This window comes from Canis lupus, chromosome 19, assembly GCF_048164855.1.
Source record: "Canis lupus baileyi chromosome 19, mCanLup2.hap1, whole genome shotgun sequence".
Classification (NCBI taxonomy): Eukaryota; Metazoa; Chordata; class Mammalia; order Carnivora; family Canidae; genus Canis; species Canis lupus.
This window is the reverse complement of record NC_132856.1, coordinates 35241480-35259054: the sequence shown is the minus strand read 5'-3', so window position 1 is coordinate 35259054 and position 17575 is coordinate 35241480. Positions and strand designations below refer to the sequence as shown.

At 49.8% G+C, this 17575-nt stretch overlaps 1 protein-coding gene and 1 pseudogene across 5 annotated transcripts in view; one reads left to right on the top strand and one right to left on the bottom strand.

Annotated features, from left to right (window-relative positions):
• TASOR (transcription activation suppressor) overlaps positions 1-1268 on the bottom strand; it is a 48437-nt gene extending 47169 nt beyond the window's left edge. For 2 of the 5 annotated variants that reach the window (XM_072785785.1, XM_072785787.1), the window contains exon 1: positions 801-1268. In XM_072785785.1, coding sequence (XP_072641886.1) covers positions 801-1149 — 349 coding nt within the window. In that variant the 5' untranslated portion in view covers positions 1150-1268. The remainder of the gene's footprint in view (positions 1-800) is intronic. The other 3 variants (XM_072785783.1, XM_072785786.1, XM_072785784.1) reach the window with 2 other exon arrangements.
• Positions 1269-6276: 5008 nt separating this feature from the next.
• Positions 6277-11876, top strand: LOC140611226 (uncharacterized; annotated as a pseudogene).
• The last annotated feature ends 5699 nt before the right edge of the window (positions 11877-17575 follow it).

Genomic DNA, 17575 nt, shown 5'->3' with positions numbered 1-17575 from the left:
TTCCAAAAACTAGACTGGCCTTTTTATAAAAAGTTCTCTTGTCTGCAAGATCAAGTTGGTGACTCTTGGGCATAAGCTAACTTCCTATTTTTTTTTTTTTTTCCTTTCCAGAGGGAAATTACTGCACCAAGAACCTACCTTCCCATTCCTCTCAAATACAAGAGAAAACATTCTAAAGTTTGGATTTAAAGAGAGAGACCTATTTAATCTTACGCTTCAAAAACAAGGGGAAGAATCTACATGGAAATGAAGTGTGATGGAAAATAGCAGTGTGCATGGATCACATCTAATGGAGACTTCTAAACAAGGGGAGACGCTGACATCGAGCAAATTTCAAGTAGACACTTCTAGCTGAAGAAATTTCCATAGGGAGAAGCACTTGTGGTCCTCTGAATGCAATGGCCTTGGAGAAAGCCCCAGAATCCATGGCCACGAGCTATTTCCACAGTGAGACTTGTCAGAAGCATCCTTAGGAGGACACACCAGCTTCTGTGCCTTCAGGGGCTGGGAGGGAGGGGCGCCGAGCACCATCTTTCCTCTCTGGGAGCTGCAGCCTTACGGACAAGCTTCCAACCTGAGCTACTTCCAACTTCCGCGGGGACAGGGGGAGCAGGGGAGCGTGGTTCCACCGCTTTCCTCTCGCACCAGGCGCAGCAGCTGGGTGGCAGCGAGGGGAGGCGGCTGGCGCTGCATGCGTGTTTACGTGTCTCGGATGGGTGTGGGAAGAAGAGACAGAGAGGTTCTAATGAAAAGATGGAGGGGAGAGAGAAAGAGGGGTTGGGGAGGAGGGGAAGCACCACCTTTCTTTTCTCTGCTCTTCCTGGGGATCTGAAAACTCCTCCTAACGGGCCTCTCGGGCTCTTCGGGGCCTTTGAGCAGAGCGGCCGCGCCCGCCTCAGACGCGTCCTGAGGCTGCTCGTGGCTGACGCCCGGGGCGGCCGAGGCCGCAGCGGTCTCCTCAGGCCCGGCCCCGCCGCCGGGCTCCGCGATGCTGAGGCCGCCGCCGCCGCCGCCGCCGCCGCCGCCGCCATTTTGTGGGGAGGACTCAAGCTCCGGAAGCGCCAGCTTCATCTCGTCGTCCCCGCCGCCGCCACTTTCCCAGCTCGCGTCCGTCGGCGGAGAGGCCTCCGTCTCCCCAGCAGTCGCCATCGCGCCGGCGTGAGGAGCTCCGGGAAGCTTCTGCCGGCAAGGTCGACGGGGGTGGGGGGGAAGGGGCGGCGGGCCGGCCTCGCCGCCGAGCTGCTCTCAGCCCACCCACCCCCTTCCCCCCGTGACCGCGGGCCGCGGTCCCGACCCAGCAGCCTCTGCGGGGGTCCCAAAGCTGGCGCCCCAACCGTGCCGGCCGGCCCCAGGAGCCGCTCCTCGCTCGGGCAGTTCTGCTGCCGGCCCCCGCCACTCAACGTGCTCGCGTCGGGGCCGGGAGGGGGCGGGGCCTCCGCGGGCCGCTCCGCCAATGGGGGCGCGGCGCCCGCTTCCGCGGGCGCGGATAGACGGCGCAGGGGGGCGGAGCCTCGGGGCGCCCGAGCCCGCCAAAAGGGGTGACGGCAACGCCCTGCCGATACCTCGACGCCGCGGCGGGCTCTGGGGGTGGCCGGGGCTGAAGGCCCGCCGCGAGCTCCCGGGCCGCTGCGGCCGGCGCTGCGGGGAGGGAGGCAAGCCTGGATGGCTCCCGCGGGCGCAGGCATCGCCTAACGTAGCAAGATAACCCCTTTGTCCGCACGCACGGGCTTCCTCCACCAAAAGAGCATTCAAGCAGCGGATGCCGGAGGAAACCCAGCCTTGTGAAATACTTGCGTGTGTATGGGGGCCTGGAGAGGAGATAAGACAAAGGACTGCTGCAACAAGCACCTGAAAGCCTCTGGGCCCGGAGGTTGGGCCTTTCCCACCAGATCTTGCAACCCACCCCGCCCCCCTTTTATCTTAAAGAGTTGGAACCTGTGGCTTGCCTCCAGCCAGCAGTCAATACCTGGGATCCTTTTTTTTTTTTTTTTTTTTAATTTATGATAGTCATACAGACAGAGAGAGAGGCAGGGACACAGGCAGAGGGAGAAGCAGGCTCCATGCACCGGGAGCCCGACGTGGGATTCGATCCCGGGTCTCCAGGATCGCGCCCTGGGCCAAAGGCAGGCGCCAAACCGCTGCGCCACCCAGGGATCCCAATACCTGGGATCCTTTGATGTGACTTCACCGCCCAGTGTTTGTTAACAGGATTTGGATCTGGGGAACTTAAAGGGGCGGGGGGTGCGGATTGCTGGCTTCTAGGCTTTTTTTTTTTTTTTTCCCCCTTTGGTGTTTTCAATTTTCCTGTATTGAAGTATAAAAAGTCTGGAAGTTTACCAGCACATTAAAAGAGACACAGCAGGTGGTCGCTCTCCCTTAAAACAATTTGTCAGGTGGAAGGCGTTTTAAATACTTGATGCTAACTAAATTAAAACCACTAACATGGGTTATCTTAAGTACAGACTATTTACGGGGTGCTTTCCGTATGCCAGGCACTGGACAAGGCCTGTGGACAAGTATACATACTTTATCTCCATTTAATCCTCCCAAAAAGAGGTATCAGGAAGATGCTATCATGCACAATTTAAATAAGTGTTGTAAGACATTGAACAATTTAAGTTAATTAAAAAAAATCAGAATTTGAAGCCAGGTCTATCTAATTCTGACATAGAGTACTTGCACTTAACTACTTTTCTAAGATTCAATCTTCACAGCAGGCCTGCACCTGTATCCATTTTGTGACTGAAGAAATGAGGATATTTTGCTCAGTCTCCAAAGAGATGGGGACCCAGGTCTCCATTTTCAAGCTCTAGCTGTCTCCCAAGGAGTTGATTGGCCAAGCCTGTATTATAAAACCCTAGGCCTTACCAGGTGAGTACTAGTTAAAGAGTACTGTACCCCCGGGGCAACAGGAAAAGTCGGATTCCAAAGTTCTGTGTTAAATAGCATCCCAGCTAATGTGGAAATGCTAATCATGCTTGGCCAATCTATTTGCATCAGCTCACTAAATCCTAGGAAAGTGAGTTTCAAACAATCACTTTTTATTAAATAGTTAATGTAAAAACATTTTTAAAAACTGATGAAAACACTAGAGGCTATATTAAGACAAATTACTATGTTATTTTAAGTTAAAGGTAACCGGAAGGTGGGGGATCAGACTTTACTTAATAATAAAAGAGGCTACAGAAGATCAGAAACTCGGATGTTGAGGTCTCCAGATGGTAACTTTCTTTTTTGTTGGTTCATTAAAGGCATCCCTACAAGCTCATTTTTATCAGATTAAAAGATAAGGAGGAACTAATTGCATGCTGGAGCCATTACTCAACTAAATAAGGATTTCGTCATTTGCTCAGCAAAAGCCAACTTTACTTGGAAACTAGAAACCCTTAGGCTATGTATAAGGCAAACACACACGTTGTTGGTACAGTACCTAAAACGAAGTCAGGATAAACCATTTCTACAGAGATCGAATCTTAAATTTTATAAGGACAAAAATTTTTCCCATCCAAATCATTTATTTAAAAAAATTTAATGAATTCGTTATTATACCTCATAAGGTAAAAGAAATTGGGAAGATTTAACATATAATCTTGACAATTGTAGATAGCAAAAATATTTAGGTTTAGCTGGGTCACAATACTAATATGCAATATTAAAAATACCTTTTTAGGGATCCCTGGGTGGCGCAGCGGTTTGGCGCCTGCCTTTGGCCCAGGGCGCGATCCTGGAGATCCGGGATCGAATCCCACGTCAGGCTCCCGGTGCATGGAGCCTGCTTCTCCCTCTGCCTGTGTCTCTGCCTCTCTCTCTCACTGTGTGCCTATCATGAATAAATAAAAATTAAAAAAAAAACCTTTTTAATGAAAAATACGTGCTTATTGGGGGCTAAGCACTGCTATATGCTGAGATGTACCTCTGAAGCAGATGGACATGGTTACCTCCTTCGAGTTTACAAATCAGTGGGGAATGTATGTAAAATTAGAATCTATGGTGATGGTTAAGGAGAGACAATAAGCTATAAGAAAGAGATAGAGGATGCATAAATTTGCTCAATCCTACCTATCTCAGAAAAACTGAGAGGCTATCCATATGTGTATTTATATATGTATGCATATAGATATCCAGCATATATATTTGGCAGAGGTGGGGGGAATACAAGGGGAAGAGCCACTACAGATGTACATGATTCTAGAGCAATGGCTACCAAAGGTTCAAAGTATAAAACCTATGTTGTCCCCTACCCACAGCAATTAACAATAACACAAGGAACATTAGAGAACAACGTAAGACAGTATATAATTATCCAGGGACTACAATCACCTTTTAAAACTTGGAAACAAAACAACCCTGTTCAAACTTCTCATTTTAAAAATAGAAACAGGGCAGCCCGGGTGGCTAGGCGGTTTAGCACCGCATTCGGCCCAGGGCCTGATCCTGGAGTCCCACGATCCAGTCCCACGTCAGGCTCCCTGCATGGAGCCTGTTTCTCCCTCTGCCTGTGCCTCTGCCTTTCTCTCTCTCTCTCTCTCTCTCTGTCTCTCATGAATAAATAAATAAAATTTAAAAAAAGAAAATAGAAAAAGACAGTGGCCCAAGATCACATTGCCAGCTAGTAAGAGGTAACATTTATTGAGCACTTCCTATGTGTCAGGCACTGGTATAAAAGTTTTACATGTATTATTTCATTAATACCCACAGAAAGTACTAATTGTTGGGCCGGCAGGATCAAGGGGGATCGGACCCCCCATCTAGTTACCCTCACCTCAGAAGGTAGCACCAGCAGACCGCCCAAGGACACGTCGCCATGGGGACACAGGACCTATGCAGGAAACCTGAACCGCACCTTACCCAAACCCCATATAAGGGCATAAGCAGTTATTGCCCCATACCAATTCCACCAGTAATATGCCCTAATACTGATCACCTCAGACACAACTCTTCACCCCTCCCCCCCTTAAAATGCTCGCATGTACGCCCTTTGGGTGCGATTCCCGTCCCCGACTTCCCCAGCTTCACTCCCTTGCGGGGCCGGAACCTCGTCCGAAAGTGCTTCCATTAAAAGCTTGCCTCCACCCACCTTTGCCTGGCCTCTATTTCACTTCACTACCAACCGGATTAAACCTGACATTTGGTGCCGAAACCCAGGAGGAGATCGAGGCCCCACTCTGGTGGGAAGCCCCTCTCCTCTCATCACCAGGACCTTAACTGAACCCAACGCCTTGAGACGCCGCTAAGTTCCCCCCTTCCACACCCCCGACCAGGTGGTCCTGCCCGAAGCCCGCAGCCGCGCCAGGGCACCCCCGCCGAGCGCCGCGTGGCTCTCCGTTGGTCCCTGGGGATCAGGAGATGTCCTCATCCTCACAGTGACCTTTGTTTCTGTCCATAACCTTGAGCTGCAAACGGGGACGCCTGTTTTCAGTCTCTGGGTTACCCGGCGGGAATCATGGGAACTGCCCAATCCAAATTTGACCCCAAAGCTCCCTTGGGTTGTCTACTGGTCAATTTTGAAAATCTGGGGTTCTCACAGGATCTCAGAAAACGCCGTCTTAACCAGATCCTTACGGATCTGAACAACCTCTGTCAACGCCAGGGTGAATGGCCTGAGGTCCCTTACATTCAGGCTTCTTGGACCCTCCGCTCTCACTCCTCCCTCTGTTCCCAGTGTTCTACTGCTCAAGTCCTGGCGTAGGCGCCACCTCCTTCTGTCCCAAAAACAAAAGGCCCTGATTGGGGGCCCGTCCAGGATCCGAGAGGACCCTGTTGTACCCGAGATTGCGAATCTGAGAAACCACCAAGGAGCCAGCACCGATGCAAGCGCACGAGGGTTTATTAGCAAGCTCGAGCTTGGGTCCAAGTGTACCCGACACTGCAGAGCAGGGACTTGGACCCCGAGGTGGGTTCCAGCTGGGTTTTTATGGGCTGGTCTAGGAGATTTCCAGAAGGGGTGGAGGAATTTCTTCATTCTGATATGGGGGAAAGGGTGGGGGAGTTTCTTAAGCTCTGTCTTCATTCCTATATGGGACTTTCTGTCAAGGGTGTTCTGCGGTTTTTCCTGTAACTGAAGTCGGGTGAAGTTCAGCTCTTGTTCACAGGGGCCTGAGATGGCTGCTGAAGCTAAGATGGCTGTACTTGTGCCAACGCTAAACTTGAGGTGGAATGGCCTTAATTTTCTTGGCCTCCACAACCCCACCCAGAGGGTACTGCGCCTCGTGAGTGCACTCAACTTTTTCTACCTTTTGCGTGCATATTCTCTGAGAGCTCTAAACTGTACTTTTACCTGTAGGAATTCCAATTTGTATTAGGTCGACATTGGCTTAGGCAGACGTGCTGGAGGGCCATCAACCAGGGGTCTTGAGGAGACGTTCCTTGCCCCCGCCAGGAGGACGAAATCCTCATCTGTGAGGAGGGCCGACTGCCCTTATGGACAGCCAGCCCTTCGGTTTACTTGCCTCTGCGGCCACACTGGAACACACTGGAACATTTGTCTGTGTAACTGTGTTCTTGTTAATCGTCATAACTGTCTGTGCCTTGGTGTGGACGGGGAACATAACGGGGCAGACACAAACCACCCCCCTGTCTCTTATGCTCTCCCACTTCTCGGACGTTAGGGAAAGAGCTCATAATCTGAGCACAGACATACAGAGAGGGAAATTTCAAACTTAATTGCATGTCAGAATGGCCAACCTTTGACGTGGGGTGGCCCCGAGATGGAAATTTCCACCTACCTATTATCTTACAGGTTAAGGCTGTGATCTTCAGGGATAAACCGGTCAGCCACCCTGACCAGGTTCCCTACATCCTGGTCTGGCAGGACATGATCGAGAATCCCCCTCCTTGGCTAAAATCATTTTTACCCCCCAAAGCAGGACCTTCCAAGATTCTAGCCCTGCGAAAGGCCGAGAAGGAGATTGACTCTAAGACCAAAAGGCCCCTTTATCCGGTCTTGCAGGATTCTTCTCCAGAGGACCTGATTCTCCCACTGCCCTACCTGATGCCCCCTCACCCTTCTGCCCCTCCATTGGAGGCACCGGGGGCTGCAGAAGGGGCACCACCCCTCCCTGACGAGGGAGTCCCTGTGCGCGGGCCAGCAATAGGGACACGTGGACGGACCCACTGGGCGGCCCCACCTCCAAATGTGGGGCCGGCCAACTCCACCGCCCTTCCCCTCTGCGCCATGGGGCCTCCCAATGAGACTGGAGAACAACCAATGTTATATTGTCCATTCTCCACCCGTGATTTATATAATTGGAGAACCCAAAATGCAAAATTATCTGATAACCTGAAAGATGTAATCGGGGTTTTAGATACTGTTCTCTTTACTCACCAGCCTACTTGGGATGACTGCCAACAGCTCTTGCAGGTTCTCTTCACCACCAAAGAGACAGAATGAATTCAGGTGGAAGACTGGAATCTGTCCTGGGAGAGGACAGACAGCTGACTCAAAATCCAGACCTCATAAATGCTGCCTTCCCCTTATCCCACCCTACCTGGGACTACAACTCGGCTGAAGGTAAGGAGAGACTCCGGGTCTACCGCCAGACTCTAATGGCAGGTCTCAAGGCTGCCACGTGCAAGCCTACCAATCTGGCCAAGGTATATGATGTAAGACAAGGTAAGGATGAGAGTCCAGCAGCCTTCTTAGAATCATAGAGGCTTTTAGGCAGTACACCCCCATGAACCCAGAAGACCCAGAAACAAAGGCTGCAATTATCATGGCTTTTGTTAACCAGGCCACTCCAGACATTAAAAAGAAATTACAAAGAGTAGAGAGACTGGGAGAGACGAGCTTGCAGGACTTAATAATAGTAGCAGAAAGAGTTTATAATAATGGAGAAAGTCCGGAAGAGCAACAAACTAAACCAAGCGACCGGCAGACCCAAAACCTGGCCAAGATCCTGCTGGCCACAACCATGGATGACCCACAGGAACAATGGAGGCACCTTAAGAAGCTGGCTTCAGGGACAGGTAAGGAGGATGGCCCTGGTCCCCATCGGGAGCGCCCTAAACTGAACAAAAACCAATGTGCTTATTGCAAAGAAGAGGGCCCCTGGGTCAAAGACTGCCCTAACAAAATACCTAAGGCCCCTGCCAAGATCTTGGAGATGGAGGGCCTGGATGACTAGGGGAGTCGGGGTTCGGCACCCCTCCCTGAGCCCAGGGTAACTCTCAGAGTGGAGGGGCAACCTGTTGAATTCCTAGTGGACACTGGGGCACAACACTCAGTTTTATTACAACCCCAAGGGCAATTGGCAAGCAAGACTTCATGGGTGCAAGGGGCCACAGGCACCAAACAGTACCATGGACTACCCGAAGAACTGTGGATCTTGGCATGGGCTGGGTATCCCACTACTTCATGGTCATCCCTGAGTGTCCCTACCTGTTGTTAGGTCGGGACTTGCTCACCAAGATGGGGGCACAAATTCGCTTCCACCCTGAAGGGGCAAAAATCCTAAACAAGGAGGGAAACCCGATTCAGGTGCTTGTCCTGAGTTTAGAAGACGAATATCATCTCCACCAAACGCTCTCAGCCCCAATGACTGTTGGCTGCAGGAATATCCCCAAGCATAGGCAGAAACTGGGGGAATTGGGCTGGCCCAGCACTGACTGGCCATATATATAGAACTAAAGCCAGGGGCAGACCCTGTCAGGGTCCGCCAATACCCCATGCCTCTCGTAGCGTGAATGGGAATCACACCCCACATACAGCGACTACTGGACTTGGGCATATTGAGGCCTTGCCAATCGGCATGGAACACTCCCTTGCTGCCAGTGCAGAAACTGCACTCTAACGATTATAGGCCAGTCCAGGACTTAAGGGAAGTCAACCAGTGAGTAGAGGATATGTACCCTATGGTCCCAAACCCATACACCCTCCTCTCCACCTTGCCTCCAGACAAAACTTGGTATATGGTATTAGATTTAAAAGACGCCTTTTTCAGCCTGCCTTTAGCACCCAAGAGCCAAGACCTTTTTGCCTTTGAATGGACGGACCCTGAGAAAGGCATCAATGGCCAGCTCACCTAGACTTGACTGCCAGGATTCAAAAATTAGCCAACCATCTTCGATGAGGCCTTACATGAAGACTTGGGTGAGTTCCGTTCCAAGCACACTCATTTGACCTTATTGCAATATGTAGATATTATCCTGTTGGCGGCAGAGGACCAGGACACATGCCTGCGAGGCACCAAGGACTTGCTCCAGACAATAGTGGCTCTAGGATACCGGGCCTCAGCTAAAAAAGCCCAGATCTGCAGAGCAGAGGCTACCTAGGGTACAAATTAAAGGATGGACAAAGATGGTTGACAGATGCGTGGAAGGAAACTGTCCTAAGGATCCCACAGCCACAAACCGTCTGCCAGATACATGAATTTCTGGGGTCAGCAGGGTTCTGTCGATTATGGATTCCGAGTTTTGCTGAGATGGCCAGACCCTCTATGAGGCCACCAGGCACCAGCAAAATTTTGAATGGACGGAGGCCATGAATAAAGCCTTTAATGACATTACACAGGACTTGCTGTCTGCCCCAGCTCTCGGGTTGCTCGACCTAACCAAGCCCTTCCACCTGTATGTGGATGAGAAAGACGGGGTGGCAAAAGGGGTCCTTGTCCAGTACATAGGTCCCTGGAAGAGACCCATAGCCTATCTCTCCATAAAGCTGGACAAGGTGGCCACTGGATGGCCCCCATGCTTAAAAATTATTGCTGTGGTGGCCACTATGGTCAAAGATGCAGACAAGCTGGCCATGGGGCAAGAACTGTATGTTACCACCCCACATGCTATTTAAGGGGTACTCAAACAGCCCCCAGACCACTGAATCAGCAATGCTTGTCTGACCCATTATCAGAGCCTACTGCTAAACCCCACCAGAATCTTATTCAAGCCACCAACAACCCTGAATCCGGCAATGCTACTCCCTAACCCAGACTGGGACCCCCTTCTGCATGACTGTCAAGAAATTTTGGCACAGGTACACAGAATCAGAGCTGATCTCCAGGACCAGCCACTGCCTAATGCAGACGCCACCTGGTATATGGATGGCAGCAGTTTTGTCCAAGAAGGAATCAGATACGCGGGGGCAGCCGTAACCACAGAAACGGAGACCATCTGGGCAGAGCCATTGGCAGCCGGAACATTGGCTCAACAGGCAGAACTGATCGCACTGGCCAAGGTGCTAACCATGGGAGAAGGTAAACGAATAAACATTTACACCAACAGCAGGTACGCCTTTGCCACTGCTCATATCCATGGAGCCCTTTACAGAGAGAGAGGGCTTCTGACAGCAGAAGGAAAGACTATTAAAAACAAAACAGAGATCCTTGAACTCCTGAGGGCCCTCTGGCTGCCCAAGGCACTAGCTATCATCCATTGTCTGGGACACCAAAAAGCAGATACACCAGTAGCTAGGGGAAACCGGATAGCCGATTCAAAAGCAAAGGAGGTGGCCCTTTAGGTGACCCAGGTCTTAACAACCATGCTACCCGATCCGGAGGCACCGACCCTGCCAGACACCCCCAACTATACTGATGCTGACTTACACTGGATCAAACGCTTGCCTATGACCCAGTGCTTGCGTGGCTGGTGGAGGGCCGCAGACTCCAGCATCATCCTGCCAGAGGAACTAGGATGACGAGTCCTATCCAAAATGCATCGGAGTACTCATATGGGAACAAGAAAGATGGAAGACCTCATACGACATGCAAAGATCACTGTTAAAGACTCTCAAGCAGCCCCGGTGGCACAGTAGTTTAGCGCTGCTTCAGCCCGGGGTGTGATCCTGGAGACCCAGGATCGAGTCCCATGTTGGGCTCCCTGCGTGGAGCCTGCTTCTCCCTCTGCCTGTCTCTCTGCCTCTCTCTCTCTCTGTGTCTGTCATGAATAAATAAATTAAAAATCTTAAAAAAAAAAAAAAAGACTCTCAAGCAAAGATTGAGCAGATTGTGGCAAGTGTCATGCATGCCAGTTAACCAACGCCACTGCCCATGGGTCTAACCCCAGAACCCGACTCAGGGGAGACCTCCCAGGAGCATACTGGGAAGTAGATTTCACTGAGGTAAGGCCTGGAAGGTATTGCTAGTTTTTATAGATACCTTTTCAGGGTGGACGGAGGCGTTCCCCACCAAACATGAAACAGCACAAATTGTGACCAAAAAGCTGCTGGAGGACATTCTGCCAAGGTATGGATTTCCTTCCAGGATTGGATCCGACAATGGACCAGGGTTCATTTCTAAGGTAACACAGGGAATAGCACAAATACTGGGGGCAGATTGGAAATTACGTTGTGCTTACAGACCCCAGAGCTCAGGTCAAGTAGAAAGGATGAATAGGACATTAAAAGAGACTTTAACTAAATTAGTCTTGGAGACTGGCGGGGACTGGGTGACTCTCCTCCTTTTTGCCCTATATAGGGTGAGGAACTTAACATATAAGATGGGACTGACTCCCTACGAAATCATATTTGGTATACCCCCACCTATCATTCCTACCCTGAAACCCAAAGTGCTTGCTGAGTTCAATGACCAACAACTTCTTTTCTCCCTCCAAATGTTACAAAGAGCCCATGAGCAGGTATGGCCTAAGCTGAGGGCCCTCTATGAGACTGGGCCACCCCCTGACCCCCATCGATATTGACTGGGCGATTGGATGTACGTGCAGAGATACCAACACTCCAGCCTCGCTGGAAAGGACCCTACATTGTGATCCTGACTACACCCACCACTCTCAAGGTCGATGGAATAACTCCCTGGATCCACTACACCCACGTCCGGCCAGCTGATCCACATGCTGTCCTCAAGGACTTTGTTCCAGAATGGAAGAGTCAGCCTGACAAGGACAATTCCCTAAAGCTAAGGCTGCGTTGCTCCCACTTACCCCGCTAATATTACTTGCACTGTATCCCCTCGCGGCTAAAACCAACCCCCACCAGCCACTTAATCTAACCTGGCAAGTCCTCATCCCAAACTCTAATCAGATAGTAACCCAGCTGTCGGGGCTACCCACTAGAGGTACCTGGTGGCCTAATCTGACTATCAACTTATGTGAACTATTTAGTCAGGACCCCTGGCACCAAGGCAGAATAGGAATACCAGGATTGGCACCAAGAGGGCCAAGATGGCCCTCTGAGATACCTGCTTTTACATATGTCTGGCCCCCTCCCAGTCTGACCATAATAAGGCCTCCAAATGTGGTGGCTGAATGGACTACTTCTGCAAAACATGGGGTTGCGAACAAACTGGGACATGCCATTGGCTGTCACAAAACCCAACCGGCCTCATAAAAATCCAACTGAATACTACATGCCCCACATGCTCGGGATGCCCTTACTGTAATCTAGTCACCATTTCCTTCACAGAGGCTGGGAAACAAGATACAAATTGGGAGGTAGGACTTCTGTGGGGGGCTCTGACTTTACCAAAGCGGGTATGATAATGGAGTCCTATTCATGATCAGACAACTTGAGAAGCCACAAGGTCAAACTCAAAGGATAGGCCCCAACCCTGTGCTAGTGCCTCTTCAATCTCAGGCAATATCTACAACACCCCCTTTGAATTTTTCCCACAACTCCTCCAGTTGGGGCACCCCAGTCCTGACTCGCCTTCCCCTCAACCCTTCTCAACACCCTCTTTGGGCTCTGATGTCCCAAGCTTACAAATTCCTCAATGCAGCTAAACCTAATTTTACCCATCCTGCTGGCTGTGCTATGACATCCGGCCCCCCTTCTATGAAGGAATTGCAATAATGGGTCAATATAACACAACCATGGACCCTAATGCTTGCAGGTGGAACCAAAAGCCTGGTAGTAAAGGCCTCACCTTACAATCCGTGTCAGGCCAAGGGCTCTGCTAGGCACTTCTCCACACCACTACCAGATTCTGTGCAACATTACACAGCCTATAAACAGTACCAGGTATTGTCTACCGCCCTAAGACAGTTGGTGGGCCTGTTCTGAGGGATTAACTCCCTGCGCTCACCGACAGGTTATAAACAGAACTAGGGGCTTCTGTGTGCTGGTTCAACTACTCCCTAGAATCATCTACCATTCAGATGAGCAGGTACTTTAATGGATGGACCCGGGTACCCACGGGCGAAATAAACGAGAGCCCACCTCTGCTGTCACCATCGCCACCCTACTAGGAATTGGTTTGGCTGGTGCAAGAATAGGTATTGCCTCACTGGCCACCCAGGCTTCCCAGTACAGTAGCCTTAGGGCTGCCATTGATGTAGACATAGAGTGCATAGAGACCTTCATTTCCCACCTTCAAGAATCCCTAACATCTTTATTTGAAATGGTGCTCCAAAACAGGAGGGGGTTAGACCTAATTTTTCTACAGCAAGGGGGAATCTGTGCTGCCCTGAACAAAGAGTGCTATTTCTACAATGACCACTCAGGGATAGTCCAAGAATCGATGGCAAAGGTCAGGGAAGGACTGGCCAGGTGAAAACAAGAGTGAGGGCAGCAACAGGGGTGGTTCAAATCCTGGTTTGATTATTCCCCCTGGCTAACTACCTTGTTGTCCTAGCTGGCCCCCTCCTCCTCCTCTTTCTGATCTTTACACCCTGCCTCATTAATAGACTAGTGGCTTTTGTCAGGGACCAGGTTAACACTGTTCAACTCATGGTGCTAAGGCAACAATACCAACCACTGAACATTCAGGACCCAATCATGGATCCTGCATTGGGTTCCTCTGAAAAAGGGGGGAATGTGGGACCCAAGAAATTTCAGAAAATGTCCCCCACCCCTGACCCCTAGATAGTAACAACTGCGGCCTCTAGCCCAAGTTAGTTCCAAGAAAAACCGCAGAGCATGCCCTTAACAGGAAGTTCCATATTGGAATGAGGAACTAAGAGCTTGAGAAACTCCCCACCCTTACCGGAAATCCCCTAGACCAGCCCATAAAAATCCAGCTGGAACCCACTTTGGGGTCCAAGTCCCTGCTCCGCTGTGACAGGTATACTTGGACCCAAGCTCAAGCTTGCTAATAAACCGTCGTGTGCTTGCATTGGTGTCGGCTCCTTGGTGGTTTCTCGGATTTGCAATCTTGGGCATAACAAAAACCCTGCCGTTTTCCTTAATAGATTCACTGAGGCAGTGAATCTATTCACTGAGGCAGTAAACCCAGTACACTCTATTCAGTGAGGCAGTAAACCCAGTACACTCGCCTGGACCCTACCTCCCCAGCTGGGGCTACTGTCTTGGTGACCCATTTTATCTCTCAGTCCTCCCCTGATATCTGTAAAAAATTAAAGGCTGAGGAGGGTCCTTAAACTCCCATTCCCGACCTGGTGAAAATGGCATTTAAAGTCTTTAATACCCAGGAGGAAGCGGCTGAACTCAAGTGGCAGGCCAGCCTCCAACAGAAGGTCCAACTCCAGACCCAAGCCTTGGTGGCAGCCCTGCGGCTGGCGGGCTCCGGGAGCCCACAGAAAGGGGGAACCAACTGTACCCTGCCTGGGGCTTCCTTCAGATGTGGCACCGGGGGACACTGGGCCTGTCAATGTTTCAATCCCCAGGAGCCAATGCGGCCATGCCCTCAATGTTGAATGATGGGCCACTGGAAATCCGACTGTCCAGGTCTCGGAGGATCCTCGGTGCCTCCACACAGAGGAAGAAACCCTGAACCAGTAAGTCCAGACTTCCAACTACTCGGATTGGCTGATGACTGATGGGGCCCAGACTTAGACACCCCCTAACCCAGGCCAAGCCCAGGGTCCTGCTCCAGGCAGCAGATAAGTCCATCTCTTTCCTGTTGGACATGGGGGCGACCTACTCTGTTCTGCCTTCCTACTCAGGGGCCAGTTTCACCTCCCTAGTAGCGGTGGTAGGAATTGATGGCACCTCCTCTAGTCCATGAACTACCCCACTACTCTCTTGCAGCCTGGATGGGTTCCCCTTCTCACACTCCTTCCTTATCATTCCTTCCTGCCCAGCTCCTCTCCTCGACCGGGATATCCTACACAAACTCAAGGCCACCATTTGTCTTTCTCCCTCACCCATTGTCTCTACTCACCTCATCTTACCCTTAATTTCTCCTGATCCCTCCCCACCTTCCTTTACCCATTAACCCCCAAGTCTGGGACACCTCTAAACCAGTTGTGTCCACTCCCCCCATTCCCCAAGTAAAAATCCAGTTAAAAGATCAAACCTTCTTTCCTTCTCGTCCCCAATTTCCAATTTCAGAAACTCACCAACCGGGTCTTTTTTTTTTTTTTTTTTCTGACCGGGTCTTAAACCTATTAATTTGTCCCACTGCTTTATCTGTGCCACCTTGGGCAAAGCCCCCCTGGTGGCTGTTCCCCTCTGCAATCCATTTAACTGCACCAACCCCACACCCACACCTCTGGGACCTTCTCCCTCTCTGCATGACATTCCCTTATTCACCGACCCTCTCAACCACCAATTCCCTTTCTGTATTCCACCCCTAACTCTCCCTCTGCAACGCCACCCTGTCAAAGGTTACCACTCATCACGCCCCTATTGGTGGTTTCTTTTGGTACAATGGCACCCTTTCTAAATCTCTTAATACCTCTGCCTCTCTCCTCTGTCTGCCTGTCTCCTTGGTTCTGGGGTTAACTATCTATAGTCAGGCAGAAGTAGCTCTCCTCGCCAGCACCCTGGAAAAGCAGAAATGAGTGGTCTTTCTCCCACTAGTTGTTGGTGTCTCCCTGGCCTCAACCCTAGTGGCCACGGGATTGGGGATGGGGGCCTTAATCCACTCTGTAGATTCCACCAGGGACCTATCTGAAAGGCTTCAAATGGCCATCGAGGCCTCGGCAGAGTCTCTGGCTTCCCTACAATGCAAAATAACCTCAGTGGCCCGGATAGCTCTCCAGAACCAAGGTGCCTTGGACCTCCTCACCGCAGACAAGGGCCAAACTTGCATGTTTCTCAATGAAGAATGCTGTTACTATATCAGTGAAACAGGTGTAGTTGAGACCAATCTCCACACCCTTGCCAAAGTTCATGAGTCTCTCCAAACCTGGTCCCACCCCAGCAGCCAACTACACCTCAATGGTGGCAGACCCCACTAACTACATGGCTCCTCCCCCTTCTAAGCCCACTCCTAATCATTGGCATATTATTAATGGTGGCCCCTTGCATTCTCGGATTCATTCAGGAACGAATTCGTGAAATGTCTCGAATATCTGTCAACCAACTCCTCCTATACTCCTACTGCTGCTTGCCCACTTCCAAGGGACCCCCATAATGCCCCCTACTCAGCAGTAAGTAGCCAGATCTGAACTGACGCCCTATAACAACAAAAGGATCAGAATGTTGGGCCGGCGGGATCAAGCGGGATCGGTAGGCACCAACAACATGGCAGCGGACTCTCCATCTTGTTACCCTCATTTCACTACCAACCAGACTAAACCTGACACTAATGCCATCCCATTTTACAGCTCAAGAAACTGAAGCTGAGGGGTTATTTAACTTTCTTTCTTTCTTTCTTTCTTTCTTTCTTTCTTTCTTTCTTTTTTTTTGTTGTTGTTATTTAACTTTCTTAAGGTCATTTAGGTCATAAGTGGCAGAACTAAGATTCTAACCCAGGCAGTCTGCCTCCAAAGCCCATGCTCTTAATAACCACTGTACACTAACTTCTCTTGTTAGTGGTAAAATAAAGTCCAGAACTCAGGGCATTTTCTGTTATATAATCTCACCTCCCTCCCTCAAACAGTACTTTAAAAGACAGATTAGGGATCCCTGGGTGGTGCAGCGGTTTAGTGCCTGCCTTTGGCTCAGGGTGGATCCTGGAGACCCAGGATCGAGTCCCACGTCGGGCTCCCAGTGCATGGAGCCTGCTTCTCCCTCTGCCTATATCTCTGCCTCTCTCTCTCTCTCTCTGTGACTATCGTAAATAAATAAAAAAAAATTAAAAAATAAAATAAAAGATTATAAGTGGATAACTGAACAATATTAGTATTATTAATGGATGAACCTCTGATCTAGCAATTTTACTTCTAGAAATTTATAATGCAGATATATTCATTCACATCCAAAATCTTTAAACATATCTGTTGCTGTTTATAATGGAATATCAAGTGTTTGTAATAGCAAAGGATTGGACACAACCTAAATATCCATACAATGGATAGGATATATCCATACAATGGAATACTATGCAGCCATAACAAGGCATGAAAAACTGATATATGCTGCAACATGGACGCACCTTGAAAACATTGTACTAAGTGAAAGAAGCCAGACACAAAAGGCCACTATATTATATGCCTATTCATATGAATGTTCAGAATAGGCAAATCCATAGAAACAGCAAATTGGTGGTTACCAAAGCTAGAAAAGGTGAGGAGGGAGGGTATTCAGGGAATGAGGACAGACTGCTAATGAATATGGGATTTCTTTTTAGGGTGATAAAAATATTCTGAAGTTAGACATGATGATAATTGCATAGCTTTGTACATATTCTATCAACCACTGAAATATGCACTTTAAAGGATGGATTTTTGGGTGCCTGGCTGGCTCAGTCCTTGGAATACTGAGGTCAGCAACTCTTGATCTCAGGGTTATGGATTCAAGCCCCAAATTGGATGTAGAACTTACTTTAAAATTTTTTTTAAAAAA